The sequence below is a fragment of the Telmatherina bonti genome, assembly GCF_933228915.1.
Source record: "Telmatherina bonti genome assembly, chromosome: 6".
NCBI classification, from domain to species: Eukaryota; Metazoa; Chordata; class Actinopteri; order Atheriniformes; family Telmatherinidae; genus Telmatherina; species Telmatherina bonti.
Window position 1 is genome coordinate 8,267,044 of NC_136624.1, and position 15,945 is coordinate 8,282,988.

The 15,945-nt window shown below is 42.5% G+C and overlaps 1 protein-coding gene across 1 annotated transcript in view; it reads right to left on the reverse strand.

Moving 5' to 3' along the window:
* Positions 1-13,573, reverse strand: part of frmd4ba (FERM domain containing 4Ba) — a gene marked incomplete at its 5' end in the record, with an annotated part of 28,039 nt that extends 14,466 nt beyond the window's left edge. The window contains 10 exons of the mRNA XM_079242449.1: positions 1,401-1,487; positions 3,710-3,767; positions 4,114-4,179; positions 5,903-5,986; positions 10,867-10,889; positions 11,683-11,739; positions 12,712-12,796; positions 13,071-13,163; positions 13,310-13,404; positions 13,508-13,573. Of these exons, the coding sequence (XP_079098575.1) occupies positions 1,401-1,487; positions 3,710-3,767; positions 4,114-4,179; positions 5,903-5,986; positions 10,867-10,889; positions 11,683-11,739; positions 12,712-12,796; positions 13,071-13,163; positions 13,310-13,404; positions 13,508-13,573 (714 nt within the window). The remainder of the gene's footprint in view (positions 1-1,400; positions 1,488-3,709; positions 3,768-4,113; positions 4,180-5,902; positions 5,987-10,866; positions 10,890-11,682; positions 11,740-12,711; positions 12,797-13,070; positions 13,164-13,309; positions 13,405-13,507) is intronic.
* Between the last annotated feature and the right edge of the window lie 2,372 nt (positions 13,574-15,945).

Here is a 15,945-nt window from a genome sequence, read left to right on the forward strand (position 1 = left end):
AACAAAAGCCTGTAAATAAGGAGAAAAGACTGTAAATAAGTCAATAATATAATCTAAATAAGCCTTGGGCTTCCTACTGCTCCTTCTCATTTAAGGTACACTGTTATACAAATGTGATTTTTTTTTTTGTTCTTGTACTTTGTGTTTGAGATAAATAAAAAAAAAAGAGAGATGATGTGAAGTGTGGCTCCTACTGCTACTTTTCAAGCTGAACAAAAGCAACTTTTGCCTCTTTAACATGCTGAGCTTGATACAGTTTCATAAAAATGGAAACTTTTGCAGTGGAAATAAAATCTTCAGTTGCAGGACAAAGCGGTTATCTGACTTCCAACACGAAAGCTAATCGCAGCCCCTCCTCCCTCCACAAAAAAGGGTCCTGTATTGTTTTATGTCCACACAGATTAGCATAAAGAAAGCTGCATGCTGAGAGGTCCAGGGCAGAGTGCAAAGACAAGCCAAGACACAAAGAAGTGCCTCCAGGTTAGCAGCCAGAACAGAGAAGCAGACAAATCTCTCCACTTCTCAGCAAAACCAAAGCAAGAAAAAAACTTCTGAGATTGGAAAGATGTGTCTGGTTGTGATAAACCCTTCTAGCACCTCAATACTTTCACTGCTTCCGCTCCCCCCAAACTCCAAGCAAGGCTGGCATGTGTCCAAGCTGGGTCCCAGAGCCCCGCAGCTTCCCACAGAACAGCATAGTTCCACCTCGGCTAGCAGGGGCGGGGAGTGTAACACAACACCCTGCTATGTCAACAGGTTGCTGCCGTATAACAGCAGCTACGGAGGGTCTAATGTAGGAGCAGACATGGTTAAATAACACTCCTCAAAGAAAGCAAAGGCGCTGGCAGACAGGAAAGTTGTGGCACGACAACATGAAATCAGCTTAAAAAGTAGTGATGGATTGAACATGTGTAGTCTGGATCATCAGTCTCAGCTGTCTGTTGACTTCATTCCTGTTCGGCTAATATTGATTCTCACGTTGTTTGCTCTGACTTGTAGCCTTGAGAGTGCAGCGAGTACACAGTGACACTCCAAAATATTTTCCCCATGTGCATTCCTCTCTCTTGGCATGGGAAGCACAGTTTTAATTACGTCTATTTACAGTCTGGATGGATCATTAACCTGCTGACCAGAGATGTGGACATGACAGCTGCTCTATTTGCTGCAAATGTAGCGATTTCAGATCTACTTCTATCTGGTAGTTTCTAAGTGGGGTTTTGAGTTGTTAGGAAGCTTTGCCAGGTTTATTTATAAAGCCCACACCCTCCCAGAACTGTATCCTCACACTGTCCACAGAAAGAAGTAAAACTGTGGAACGTGCGGTATCTAATTCACCACCTTCCAAATGATGGTTAAGATATTTGTGGCAAACACAGCCGATATAAAAAGGGTCAACGTACCTTTCTGGGTTTCAGCTTATCCTGCAGGTCGTACTGGCCGATGCCCTTATAGCTCACTCCCAGCCACCACGGTATTCCTTGCTTGTCCTGCACAGAAATGTGCACAGAAATATACAGACACACACCACCACTCATTAGCAAGAGCTTTATTGGTGGGAGGCCTGTTAGCAAAGCTAGTACCCCATTAGGCTTAGAGGAGCACAAGAGGAGATCTTAAAGAGTCTGCGAGCCTGACTGAGACGTTATAACGCGGCTGTTTGATGTTCTCAGACACTTTCCTTTAATAAGGTCTGGCAGGAAAAACAGGTGAGAGTGAAAGCAGCAAACTTCATATGGATGAATCAGCAGCTTATTCCTCTCATCAGAACAGATTAAACACAGCAACGCACCAGATTCAGTCGCAGCAAACAGGGAAATCAGCTGATCACCAGGTGATGCTGCGGTTTAGTTAACGGTGAACCAGGATCCTCTAAGATCTGCTTTATTTGTTCCAGCATCATGTTTTCAAGGACAGACATGTCTTATCATGTGGATGTACAACAGTTCAACAGTCCAACATGTCCAGATGGTACATGCCTTTATGACACAGCTGCTGGAGAGGACAGTGGTCAGGGACAGAGGCAGGGACAGGCAGCAGAGGGCTCCAGATCAGGAATCAAACCTGTGTTGTTGGCTGCATGGTGAGCTGTGGTGTCTGTAGCCGGGATAAAACGTTGTCTCAACCAGCTGAGATCAGAACCTTAAAACATCTGTTTTCCTTATGAAAACCTTTTTCTGTTAAACGACACAGTCTGTCCTTCCGTTGCTCTGTGGACATGGACGAGTATCCAACAAGAATGCCTCCAGGACATTGACAGACCGTCAACAGGACAGGCTGGACACGGACAGACCATCTCTAGGACAACCAGGATATGGACAGACCATCTCTAGGACAACCAGGATATGGACAGACCATCTCTAGGACAACCAGGATATGGACAGACCATCTCTAGGACAACCAGGATATGGACAGACCATCTCTAGGACAACCAGGATATGGACAGACCATCTCTAGGACAACCAGGATATGGACAGACCATCTCTAGGACAACCAGGATATGGACAGACCATCTCTAGGACAACCAGGATATGGACAGACCATCTCTAGGACAACCAGGATATGGACAGACCATCTCTAGGACAACCAGGATATGGACAGACCATCTCTAGGACAACCAGGATATGGACAGACCATCTCTAGGACAACCAGGATATGGACAGACCATCTCTAGGACAACCAGGATATGGACAGACCATCTCTAGGACAACCAGGATATATACAGACCATCTCTAGGACAACCAGGATATGGACAGACCATCTCTAGGACAACCAGGATATGGACAGACCATCTCTAGGACAACAAGGATATATACAGACCATCTCTAGGACAACCAGGATATGGACAGACCATCTCTAGGACAACCAGGATATGGACAGACCATCTCTAGGACAACCAGGATATGGACAGACCATCTCTAGGACAACAAGGATATATACAGACCATCTCTAAGGCAACCAGGATATGGACACACCTCTTTCGGGCAACCAGGATATGGACACACCTCTTTCGGACAACCAGGATATGGAAAGACCATCTTTAGGACAACCAGGATATGGACAGACCATCTCTAGGGCAACCAGGACATGGACAGACCATCTCTAGGGCAACCAGGACATGGTCAGACCATCTCTAGGGCAACCAGGATATGGATGAACCGTCTCCAAGACAGGCCAAAAATGGATGGATCATTTCCAGGACAAGGACAGATCGTCTCCAGGACAACTAGGACATGTGCGGGTCTTCTCCAGGACAACCAAGATATTGAAAGATTATCTCCAAGACAACCAGGACATGGACCAGGTCCTACTCAGTTGGTGTGTCTGATAGGAGCTCCTCAGGCTGCGAAACTTCACTAGAAATGGAAGCATCTTTTTCATGCTTTCTAAAGACACTTGGGACAGCATCCTCTTGGACATGTTTGGTGTTCCCCTCTTTTTCTTAGCCAGCTCTGATCTCCTGGAGGACACATGAGTCCTGCAGGTGCAAATGACATCACATGGACAAAAAGCTGCAGCGTTTTGACTCTCATCCTGTTTTTCTTGTCCATTTAGCCTAAGTCACCATGAAAACATTTAGTTTAGCCGAGAAAACAGCTAGTTTAGCCTCATATTAACAAATTCTACCATTCTCCAGGTTCTACAAGTGATCCCATGTTAAGCTAATGGCTATGCTTGACTAAGCTAATGTGACTCTAGGTGCTGCTGTTACCTTCACTGGGTAATAATGGACTCCGTATGTGGGCAGTGATTCCACCAGTGCCAGATACCTGGAGGGAAAGAGGAGCAGGTTAACACCATTTCATCACTGTCACCCGGCGGCTGTACTATAGCAGACAGAGAGGGATTTAAGCTACGGTCATGGAGAGGCCACAGTCATTCGTAGTGGCAGGCAGATCGATTTGTTTCAGATGCGACACAGTGAGAGCACACTGATCAATTCAAGGGCACAAATCATCAGGTCCTGGGAAAAAACCCATCCAGTGGTTGGCAGGCAGCCTACTACAGGAGTACTACTACTACTACTACAGCCACCATGGCACAGACACATAAGGTTAACAGGAAATAAGATTCTGAGTTGTTAAACAGAGGCATGAGGACCACATGTTAACTTACCGCACAATGGCCTGTCCTCGACTCAGTCCCTTCAGTCTCTTGTAATGTTCAACCACTCTGTCCTCGCTGTGGATGGAAGGACAAAACATTTAATGAATAGCCCATCCAGTGCAAAATGTTGTGCAGGGAAAGAGAGGACTCTTTCTTTCAGCCCATTCTGTCTGCTCATGCAAAAAATGCAGTCTGGCCCGCTGGCCTGCTGATTTCTTTTAATTTACCAAAACATCCCATTTACTTCTCACTGGAACTGTTTCTTACCAGCGACACTGACATAAACACAGATGCAGATGTATGGTGATGTCATCAGTAATTTTAATAAGGATGTAAAAGTGATTTATGTGCATGGCAGTCAGAAGCGGCCTCAGATGACCAGGAGAAAAGACGCGCAGCAGAGCAGCCATGTGGATGTGGACTGAAGAAACAGCAGAACGTCAGATAATCTGATGCTGTCAGCACCTTCAGAGTGAATGTAATTAACACAGTCCAGTCACTAGTCTAGCCAGAAGCAAAGCCATGACCCAACCAAAAGGCTGTAAACGCCTAGGCAGCTCCGATGCAATGTGGAACAGGGCAGATCTTTATTCAGAGCGATGAATATTAGACAGCTTGTTAAGTAATGATTAAGAACAGAAAATAAAGTAAACTGACTCTCTGCTTTATTTATTTGTGCAACTGCAGCTTTTAACTCCACAGATTATCTCCACAGCCACTGGCACAAAAGAGATAAAAAACCGACGGTGATGGGAGATGTTAAATACACTAACACAGAGGTGTCGGCTCTCCTGCAGGTTTTTGATGTTTCCTTGTTCCAACACGCCTGGCTCCCATTAAATGGATGCTCAATGAGTGATCAGATTGAGTCAGGTGTGTTGGAGCAGGAATACATGGAAAACCTGCAGGATTGTGGCCCTCGAGGACTAGAGCTGGGAACCCCTGCAAACTAACGCAGGCTTCAACTAACCCTGACTGCTGCTAGTCCAGACAGCAGCTAAACCAGATTGTGGCTAACTCTGACGGCTAAACCAGATGCTAGACTGCAGCTAACCTAGATTGCAGCTAATCCTGACTGCAGCTAATCTAGACTGCAGCTAACCTAGATTGCAGCTAACCCAGATTGCAGCTAATCTAGAATGCAGCTAATCTAGACTGCAGCTAATCCAGACTGCAGCTAACCCAGATTGCAGCTAATCTAGACTGCAGCTAATCTAGGCTGCAGCTAATCCAGACTGCAGCTAACCCAGACTGCAGCTAACCCAGACTGCAGCTAATCTAGACTGCAGCTAATCCAGACTGCAGCTAACCCAGATTGCAGCTAATCTAGACTGCAGCTAACCCAGACTGCAGCTAACCCAGACTGCAGCTAACCCAGATTGCAGCTAATCTAGACTGCAGCTAATCCAGACTTCAGATAACCCAGACTGCAACTAACCCACATTGCAGCTAATCCAGACTGCAGATAACCAGATTGCAGCTAATCTAGACTGCAGCTAACACAAGCAAACTGAAGCTCAGACAGACTGCAGCTAATTCAGATGGTGGCTAACCATGACTGCAACTGGGTTAGCTATTGCTATTACAGAAAATGCTATTCTTTTTATTTTGATGTGTAACGTAAAGTTTAATCGTACTGATGATGGAAACAGATAGTGATATTAGCTTTAAGCGTAGCATTCTCAGGCAGGTGGCCATTTGGTCTGGTGGAAGTCTGCTCTCTGAGTGCTTCTAGTTAAAAATGGAGTTAAGCCAGATTTCCTGGTATTCTGACTGGACTGCAGCTCAGATATCTTACCAGTAATTGAGCGATGGATGCTCCCTCAGAACTCTGGTGGGCAGAACTGGTAGCTGTTTTAGGTCCGATGTGGCAGTCTCAGTGCTAAAACAACAGACAACATATTTTTATTCACCATCCTCGTCTCTTGGAGATTTGTTTTGACTGGAAAACAGTTATTTATTTCTCCTTCAGGGTTGGAAGAGTCCCTCACTGAGGGTCAACCACAACTCATGATGCTCTGCTGCAGGAGCAAACCATGCAGGAAAGTCTCACATATGATCTGTGAGCACATCATCATCATCATCATATGTTTACACAACAACCTCAAGCAAAACTCTATAATGTGCAAAGAATATATATTTCCACACGTTAAAGCTTTCTGAATTTCACTCTTCCAGCATGGCAGCAGTGATTCATTCATTCTCATTTAGGAAAAGGTGGAGTGTCGGGCGTTTTCATCTTTTTATACACACAATAAAGAGAAGCACTCCCTGCCAACACTAAACTGGACTTTCACTCATGTCTTGCCAGATTTCATTTACAAAGGCACACACAGGGCCTTTAAATCACCAGGAGCCTTTCAAGGGACTTGTAAAGAAATATTTTTAAAGTCGGTTCCCTGCATCAGCATACAGTCGTATGAAAAATAATGAACACATCACTCATTTCTAAACTTTTACTATTGGGACATGAAAGGAAACAAATCTCCTATCTCTTCTTTGCTTCTCTTAAAAAGAGCTAAATATCTCCTCATATGAACAACATGACTCCTTACTGTTTATTTAACAGGAACAAGAAGAGTTCCTTATGATTTAACAGCTTGTAGACCAAACTTTAGCAGCCGTAACTAAAAGTTATCATCTACTGTATGTGATCCGTCTACGGAGGAGTTACTGCCCATTCTTCTTCCTGTATGCACAGCTCTCCTCCACTCTCTGATGGAAATTAAAAGTGCGTTTGGGGTATTTCTTGTTGGATGACATAATGTCAGACCAGAGGAGTTCATGGTCAACTTGGTGACTGTGAGGCGTTCAGGTCCTGCAGGTACAAATCATCAGCCATCCACCACACCCACCACAAGCCAGGGACTTTCGACCAGACGTGTTGACTGTGTCAGAAGTCTGGTGGTTTGTTCAGATGCAGCTTTGCAACCCAAACTGTGCTGTCTCTCCAAACAGGCCATATGTATCAATACTCTTCTTTGTACTGATGTGGACTTAAACATCTATCCTGCTATCAGACACCGTGAAGGTGTGCCGTCTCAGGCTTCTCACAATTTAATCTGATTACGTTTCTGGTGCTACATAAAATTGTTTATGTGGACGCAGAAATATATCCAACACATACAAAACACATTTTTCATAATATGTTGATTGTTTTCTATTGAATCTTCAGGAAAACTGTGTTGGCAATAACTAAGAACAACAAGCTCCTCTAACCTGGGCTGGAGAACATGTTTGTAGTATTACTATTAGATTTTATGTACATATGGAGTAGGTCTTGTTCAGGTTTTGTCTGTTTTCACGTCCATAAAAAACAAAATGTTTCCAAACGTTGCCTTCAGACCAGATGTTGTCCTGCCCATGCACGTACAGAACAAATGTTGCATCAGTCTGTCTACCTAAAGTATCCAGGTGTGACTTTTATGTGTGACTTTCCAGCTGTATGACTGTCATTTAACTATTAGGAATAATCCTTTTATGACATTTATGAATCGTAACTGAATCAGCTTGTGTTGCATCATAAAGAATCGATTAAATATTGAATCCATCCACCTCTATTGACCCTCTAACATGTAGCTTTTAGGTTTCTGCAGATTATCTGACAATTACAGTCTGACCTTGACCTGAATGTTTATCAATGTTTCTTTCTCCAGATAGTTTGAAAAGGACTTTTTAAACCTTTAAGATTAGTGAGCATCCACAGCTGATCCGTGCTGATGTGCCTCAACACACACCTGAATGCCCTATAAGTGTATTTCATCTTCACTTTAAAAATAATAATAACAGAGTAATTCTAATGTTGCATTTACCTAACTTTAACATTTTATAATGATCCAGTTTTCTTTTTTCTTCCAACTGCGTTTCCGCATGATCTTGCATATTAATAAACCACAATAAACTGGTTTCTATAATTAAATAACTAAAGAAAATGGATTCACCTTCACAGGTTAATTAGTAATCTTACATAATGAAAGCAACACTGATGACATCCAATCCGACTGGATTTACAATTCATTCATCTTCTCTTCTGCTTAGTCTAATTAAGTTTTGCGGGGAGCTGGAGTATATCCCAGCGATCATCAGGCAGGTAGACCCCAGACAGGTCGGCAGTCCATCACGCGACCAACATTTACAGTTTCTGCCAGACAAACAGGGTTCTGGCTTCACTGAGGGCTGAAACTAAAGCCTTTCAGAAGCACTTGGCAGCTTGTGTTTAAAAGTACTGCTGGTTTCAGAAAAAAAGGCCCTCTGCCTCTCAGACAGGTCTTTGACGGGAAGGTCAAACTATATATAATATAAAATGATTACAACCTCACCTAAGCCTGTAACAATAACGTCATTATGAGTAAATAAGACAATTGGATGATCTTAAGCTGACCTTACAGTGACTTAAAGGCTTTTAACTCTTCCTCTTTCACGCTCTTCGACATAGAAGGACAAAATCATAAACATCCAGTTCCACAGAGCAGCTTACTAAACAGAAATAAGAGTGATCTCCTGCAAGGGCAGAGAGGCTCTTGAATCCCTCTTCCCTGTAGCTAGCTCTCCTTGCTTGACTGGGTTTTGCTGCTACGGCACTTGGCTGTGCGTTTGATGGCGTAGGTTTTATGGGGAGGTGGGCCTGGTGTTGTTGGGGTGATCTACGCTGCAGCCACGCTGCCATGTCAGCAATCTGGAATTCATTACTACGTCTGTTATCTTCCAGCAGCGTGGGGGCCATTCCTGAAGCCAGTGTGGGAGAGATAATACTCATGTGTCAGCTATTCCACAGGGCTGAGACTCGCTAACTTCATAGAGGGAGGGGGGGGGGGGGACAATGAGAGACTGGTTGCTGTGAAAGAACCACTAACTACAGGCTGCACCTGCAAATAGAACTATGGATGAACTGGGTGTATTACTGAACATCTCTCACACTGAAGTTCATTTTAAATCAGTTTGTCTGCACGTCCGCAGCGTACATTAAAAAGGAAAAAAATTCCCCAGTAGCTCTTAGAAACTATAATTAAAGACATCAATCTGTTTAGTTATGTTTTCCACAATCCCTTCAACCAACCCCGAGAGAACAACTGCAACTTGTTGCACTCGGCAAGTGTAAATACGTCCTGCAGCGTGGGACACAACACAATACTGACTTAGCAGAGGGAATTCTAGCACAATGAGAAACCTGATGGCGCATTAATTCAGCCCACAGCAGGGGGTTGGCCCACACCGCCACAACAACATGACTACAGCGAGTCCTCCTGACGCCAAGTTGTCTGCAATCGGACAGTAGGTCTGGCTCATCCTTCTTAAAGAGCTCCCCAACTCCTCCAGCACTAATCTCACTGCTCCGGGACCTGAGCCGATACCGGGAGGACACATTTATATTATGTGCTTCATGAGGGGATTTCCTGGACCCGTTCTCTCAAAGACGTAAAAATGAAGAAGAGAGTTGACAAGGAAGAGAAATACTGCCGTAGGATGATGTTCTGCTTCAGTTACACTATTTATTATTAGGGTGTGTTTCTGTAATGCAAGAGCAGAACCTGCAGAGGAAGAAAACAGATTAGATTCATTGTATAAGGGGAGGGAGGTAGCAGGGAGGTTAAGACTTAATATCTAGAGGCCATAATCTGAAAAAAGCTGGAGCAATGTCAAATCCGCATGAATTCCCACACACTCTGACTCCACCTGGTTTGTTGTGTTTTATTGTGCTTTCAGTCAGGACAAAGTGCAACCGATCCCATCGCCCACGATAAGAAAGTTTACGCTGTACAGTCCACACATCTCTGCAGAGTAGTTTTAAATCAAAACACTTTGACCTAAATCTGCTATGAAGCTGTAATAAATAGTTATAAATAGTTTTAAGGCTAACTGTTCTTGTAAAATAACACAATTTAATAAGTGCAAGCATTTTGCTACCAAGCTATGTTTGTTTTTTGCAGGAAAACAAAGGGAGTGGTTTGACAAGAGGTCAAACTGCATTTTCAGCATTGCATGCATCACCATTCAGACTGCACACAGGCTATTCCTTACGGTGCACAAACCTTTGTGTTTGCATAATGGAAACAGCCCTTTAGAAGCACAGAGACAACACACGCTCAGCTGCTTCAACCTGTTCAGTCACACCTAATCAGCAGGTCAAGTGTCAATGACAGCGAAGTCCAGATCCAAAACACTCTCACCAATACTTCACAGTTAATGACGAATCTAACCACAGAGCAACCAACCAAATCATGCAGAGAGCATCACCATGTATGAACGTGTAACTCATAAATTGAATGCATCAGGAGTTGTCACATTTATTAATAAGTCCGGTGAACTACCAGCCACATGTTGACAATATAAACACACTGCATCTGTCCTCACAGACAGTACCGGGACAGGAAGACAGGAGTACTCTGGCTTTACAGGCTTTCTGTGGGCCATGTGGATGGCAGTGAGCCAGAGGTAGTTCAGTTCAATGTCACAAGAGGAGAAAAATGAAGGCAAATATTATCCAGGGAAAGGTCCAACAACAACCAAAAAGAAAAAAAAAAATCCAATCTGAGCAAGCCAAGTTGTACATTAACAGATATTAATCATACACTGAGCACTTTCTTAAAGGGCTGCAAGACACAGCACATACTAAATCAATACTTTTACTAAAATGCTTTCAAAAGAAGCAATGCAAGTTCATGCAACTCTATTTTCTCATAATAAGATCTGTTTGGCATGATAAAAATCCTTTGTTTCAACATCATTATAATCAAATAACGCAGATAAACGGTAACTTCTTACCTGGTATAATCTCCTTTGGCCTCCTTAAAACAAAGGGGAAAGAAAGAGGGCAGTTTTAGAGGAAAAGAAGCAGATTGAGAGTAAGAAGAAACCTGCAGAATCCACGCAAAGGTAACGCTACACGAGTTACTATCAACTTTTTAAAGCCTCAAGTTTTTACTAAACCTCTTTATATAAACTCTCCCAAAACCGAGGCTCGCTTTTATTTTACAGGGCGATGTAAACCTAAAAGATTAATTTTCTTTGGCCTACAAAGAATGAGATAAATGTTGTAAATTGCTTCGTGCCCCTCCGACCGTCCCACGAGGTTGAAGTTAGCTTTCGATTCGTAATATGTGTAAAGGGCAATTCCACTGAATTTTTGGAAAACTAGACTACATTAGACCATGTCCTGACAAAAAAAGTACAAGACTGCATTTTCAGAAACTGCATTTTCTTGAATCTGCGTGGTATGTAGAATATTTCAGTCCAGTTTTTTTCAGGACCTGGTCTAATGTGGTCCACATGCCAAAAAATGTCCCAAAATGAGCCTACTTTGCATTTTCACAAATACAATAAAGGTTTCACAAATCAGAAAGTATGTTTTAATGACTCTGCATAGTATGTATACATAGTATGTAGAATATTTCAGTCCAGGTTTGAAGAGTCTAAGTTTTGTAGTTTTTTGTCAGGACCTGGTCTAATGTAGTCTCGTTTTCCAAAATTTCAGCGGAATTGCCGCTTACACATATTACGAATCGGAAGCTAACTTCGTCCCATGTTTGGGGCGAATGACAACGTTTCAGCCACAAGACGCTGCGACAAACTCTTTCTTACCTGCAATGCGAATGCGGCTAACTTGAAAACATTTTCACTCTCCACTTCGATGGTCTCCTGTCATGAAAAAAGGGGAAATAAAACTGGCGTGGTTTTAATAAACGTACAAGCCGTGTTCTCTGCCTGAAACACTTGACTCAACAGAAAACCCTCCCGTCCCGTACTTCAAGTCCGTACCTCGGTCCCACCGTTACCGACTGAACCACTTCCGAGGAGGCAATATCATGTTTAAAACTGTCTGTGCGCACTGTTTGATACGTTTAGTCCGCGTTTTGGTTATCTAGTCACTCCCTACACACATATGTACACAGAAATACCAGGTTAAGACCATGGTTAAGACATTTTCTGAAATCGGAGCCCCCCCGCCTTCAGTAAAGTGGTACGGTCCGAAAGCAGGTTCAACAGTCTCCGTCTCCCACGGCGACCAGTCTGCTGTCCCCGCGAAAAAAAAAAGCCTGCAACGTTTGATCCTGTGCTGCCTTCAAGTGATCCTCGTATATTTGCCCTCTATCTTACTTTTAGTGGCAAATGCGACAGTAAAAATATTTTAGTACATTTTCGTAACTTTTCATAGACTCAATTTATATTTTATAAGCATATACCGTGTAATAAAAACATTATGCGTGTATGTTCGGATATTTTGATGTATTTTACAAATTAAAAGCTTAATATTTCTGCCAGTCCCTGAAAGCAGCATTCTACTACTGATCAGAGCTCTGCATCTACTGTAGTTATTATAACAGATTTTAAGGAAATTTCGGCTAAAAAGACAAAACAAAAAGTTAGTTATTGATAAAATGTCAATCACTGCTGCATTGCTATCAGTTCATAAACATATTACATAACATAAACATAAACATATTATTTACTCACAACCTTTCAGTCAAATACGCTTTTACCAAAAATAATGTTTTATGTCTTGCCAATCAACCATTTTCTCAAAAAACAATCTGTAAACTGTGTAAATCAATTATATGACATATCCAAAAGAAATATGAGAGACACAATGCTTTTAAAAGAAAGACTTACATTAAACACTAAAGATTTAGCGTTTAGGAAGAACAGTTCCACGGTTGTATTCTCTTTCAGAAGGGTGATCTTCTCAATATAAAACCTGCGAGAAGTTTGTTTTAGGTCAGCATGGCTAACTTGAATAAGAATATAATTGCATTTGTTATTATTAAAGCATTATTGACACAACATAAGACTGGTGGATGTAAAGATTGTTCTTTGCTCCATCACTGCCACCTGCTGGTTAGCAAAAGCCAGGGACACAAAGCTCTCGCAGTAACTTGTTTTTATACAAATCCAGTTGTATTATGCATCGCAAATTAAAAAAGCACTTGGCTATTCCACAGTTGGAAAGCTTTTGCAGTGGCAGCACTTACCTCACAAGGAACTTGAGCTCCAGAGGCCCTGAGCTCTTGGAGAAGTCATGATCAAGGACTTTTCGATCCAGCTGAAGCCAGTTATTCTGGCCACTGAGTGGAGATAAAAGAATAAATCACCTAGATGCAATACAGCTAAGCCAAACTTGTCGTCTTAATGATGTAAACAACAAATGTCTTGGTCATCGCTGAGTTATTCATGTTGTTAAAATATCTGCAACATGAGGAAATGCACTTACGTGTCATCTATAAAGCACAATCCAAAATATTCTTTTTCCTTCAGGATGAAATGTGAGGCCACCAGGTCGAGCAGTTCACGGGCCAAAAGCTTAGGCTGGAAAAGTTCAGGATAAAACAGGTTATTTATATGCAAACACTAAAAACACAACAACACCAGGAGGAAGTTGGAGTGTTAAAGCTTCAAACTGGAAGGTTACCTGAACCAACAGCTCCAGCTTCCTGCCATCGAGGAGGTGAACCTGGCACTGTCGCCCTTCTGTCATCTACCAGGAAACAAAAGAAATGAGAGATGAAATCTGCTGGAGCTCCAGCTGCATGTCTGTGCTTCAAGCTGACCCTCAGCAGCTCCAGCCCTGAGACAAAATGCTCTCCTCGTTCCAACAGCCAAACAAAGACTCATATTTATGTTTGTTCTCGATGAAACATTAAGAAGAACCATAAGCCAGCGACCACCTCATAAGGTCCCAGTTATTGCGAAACCAGCATCCTACTTTATTAAAAAAAAAAAAAAAAAATTAAAAACTGCAGCTGTGATACGACAGCTGCGAATCTCACCGCAAACACTTTCATATTATTTTGCTACTGGAATCCAGTATATTTCTTTTTTTCTCCCTCATATTAAATATAAACACCCGTCTAATGAAAAACTTTCACCATCATGTTTCCCCTCCTGCAGAAAGCTGACACACAATGAGGTCCAGCTGTGGAGATAGTCCTGCAGTTTCCTGATCGATGCTCGCTGATTCTGCTGCAGAAACGCCTTTCAGTGTGGAAGTTCAGGTAAAATGCTGTGATTAAGAATCAGTAAGACAATATTATTGTTTTCCATAACACAGAACTTATGATCCAGGACATGTTTCTGAAATACATTTGAAATATTCCCAAGTTTTATTACTGCAAATGATCTATCTATCTATCTATCTATCTATCTATCTATCTATCTATCTATCTATCTATCCATCCATCCATCCATCCATCCATCCATCCATCCATCCATCCATCCATCCATCTATCGATCTAACTATCCATCCATCCATCCATCCATCCATCTGGCCGCCTCACAGCGGTTCATTAAGACTGCATTCAGACTGCAGAGTTCAGACCAGGTACCTAGCGTTGCAACATATGACGCTACAAACGACAATGGAAAAGAAAGAACTGTAGCTGGGTAAGTATGTAGTCCCAGATTCAACCAGATCCAACCAGACCAGACCAGACCAGACCTGCAACCCTTTCCAACATGGACCGAACGTGGGCTGAATGGCAACGTAGTGTTTGTGTCGTTTCGCTTGCTTTTGTTGACGTTTTTCTGTCTGCCAGTCAGCGTGGATGTTATCGTGTGATGCCAGCAGCTCCGCTCTAACCGTACCAAACCATTTTCAATGGACCTACAACTGAAGGGGGACCAGAAATAGTGTGTTTTGGGTTGGTTCTATGGGACAGTTTTATAATGGAAATACACCAAATGGTGAACCTGACATTACGGACCAAATCGAACAGCTCAGTGGAAGTGGGGGTTTTGTATTTTCACCTGGTCTGAGGCTGCTGGATTGTGTTTTTATGCCCAGACTGCATGATCATCATCCGAAATCATAACTCAGCCATTTCTACTGACTAACTAAAGTGGAATGGAAACCAGGAAATACTTTATTAACTTGGGTTTAGTAGAACATCATATTTCTGCACAATGCAGGCTTGTGGCATATTTTTCTATCAGCCTTTACTCTCCATAAGACTCTTCTTCTCTTTCCTTCTACCTTCTCTAACTCTGATCATCTTTAGCCAAACAAAACTAAAACCAACAACTAGAAAATCCCCGTGAGAGGTCAGACTGATGTTCTGGTCCTACATCCATCTTATATGGATCCACCATCAGATTCCAGATTCACTGATAATTAATCCACAGTGTCTCGGCTATATTGTGGTGTTTGTTGCATGTTTGTTCTCTTGCAGTGATGGAAAGTTTTTCCTGTTCTGGATGCTAGTATCCAGAATGTTGTTCCTGTTCTGGATGGTAGTATCCAGAATGTTGTTCCTGTTCTGGATGGTGGTATCCAAAATGTTGTTCCTGTTCTGGATGGTAGTATCCAGAATGTTGTTCCTGTTCTGGATGGTGGTATCCAGAATGTTGTTCCTGTTCTGGATGGTGGTATCCAGAATGTTCTTCCTGTTCTGGATGGTAGTATCCAGAATGTTCTTCCTGTTCTGGATGGTAGTATCCAGAATGTTGTTCCTGTTCTGGATGGTAGTATCTAGAACATTGTTCCTGTTCTGGATGGTAGTATCCAGAATGTTGTTCCTGTTCTGGATGGTAGTATCTAGAATGTTGTTCCTGTTCTGGATGGTAGTATCCAGAATGTTGTTCCTGTTATGGATGGTAGTATCTAGAATGTTGTTCCTGTTCTGGATGGTAGTATCCAGAATGTTGTTCCTGTTCTGGATGGTAGTATCCAGAATGTTGTTCCTGTTCTGGATGGTAGTATCTAGAACATTGTTCCTGTTCTGGATGGTAGTATCCAGAATGTTGTTCCTGTTCTGGATGGTAGTATCCAGAATGTTGTTCCTGTTCTGGATGGTAGTATCCAGAATGTTGTTCCTGTTCTGGATGGTAGTATCCAGAATGTTGTTCCTGTTC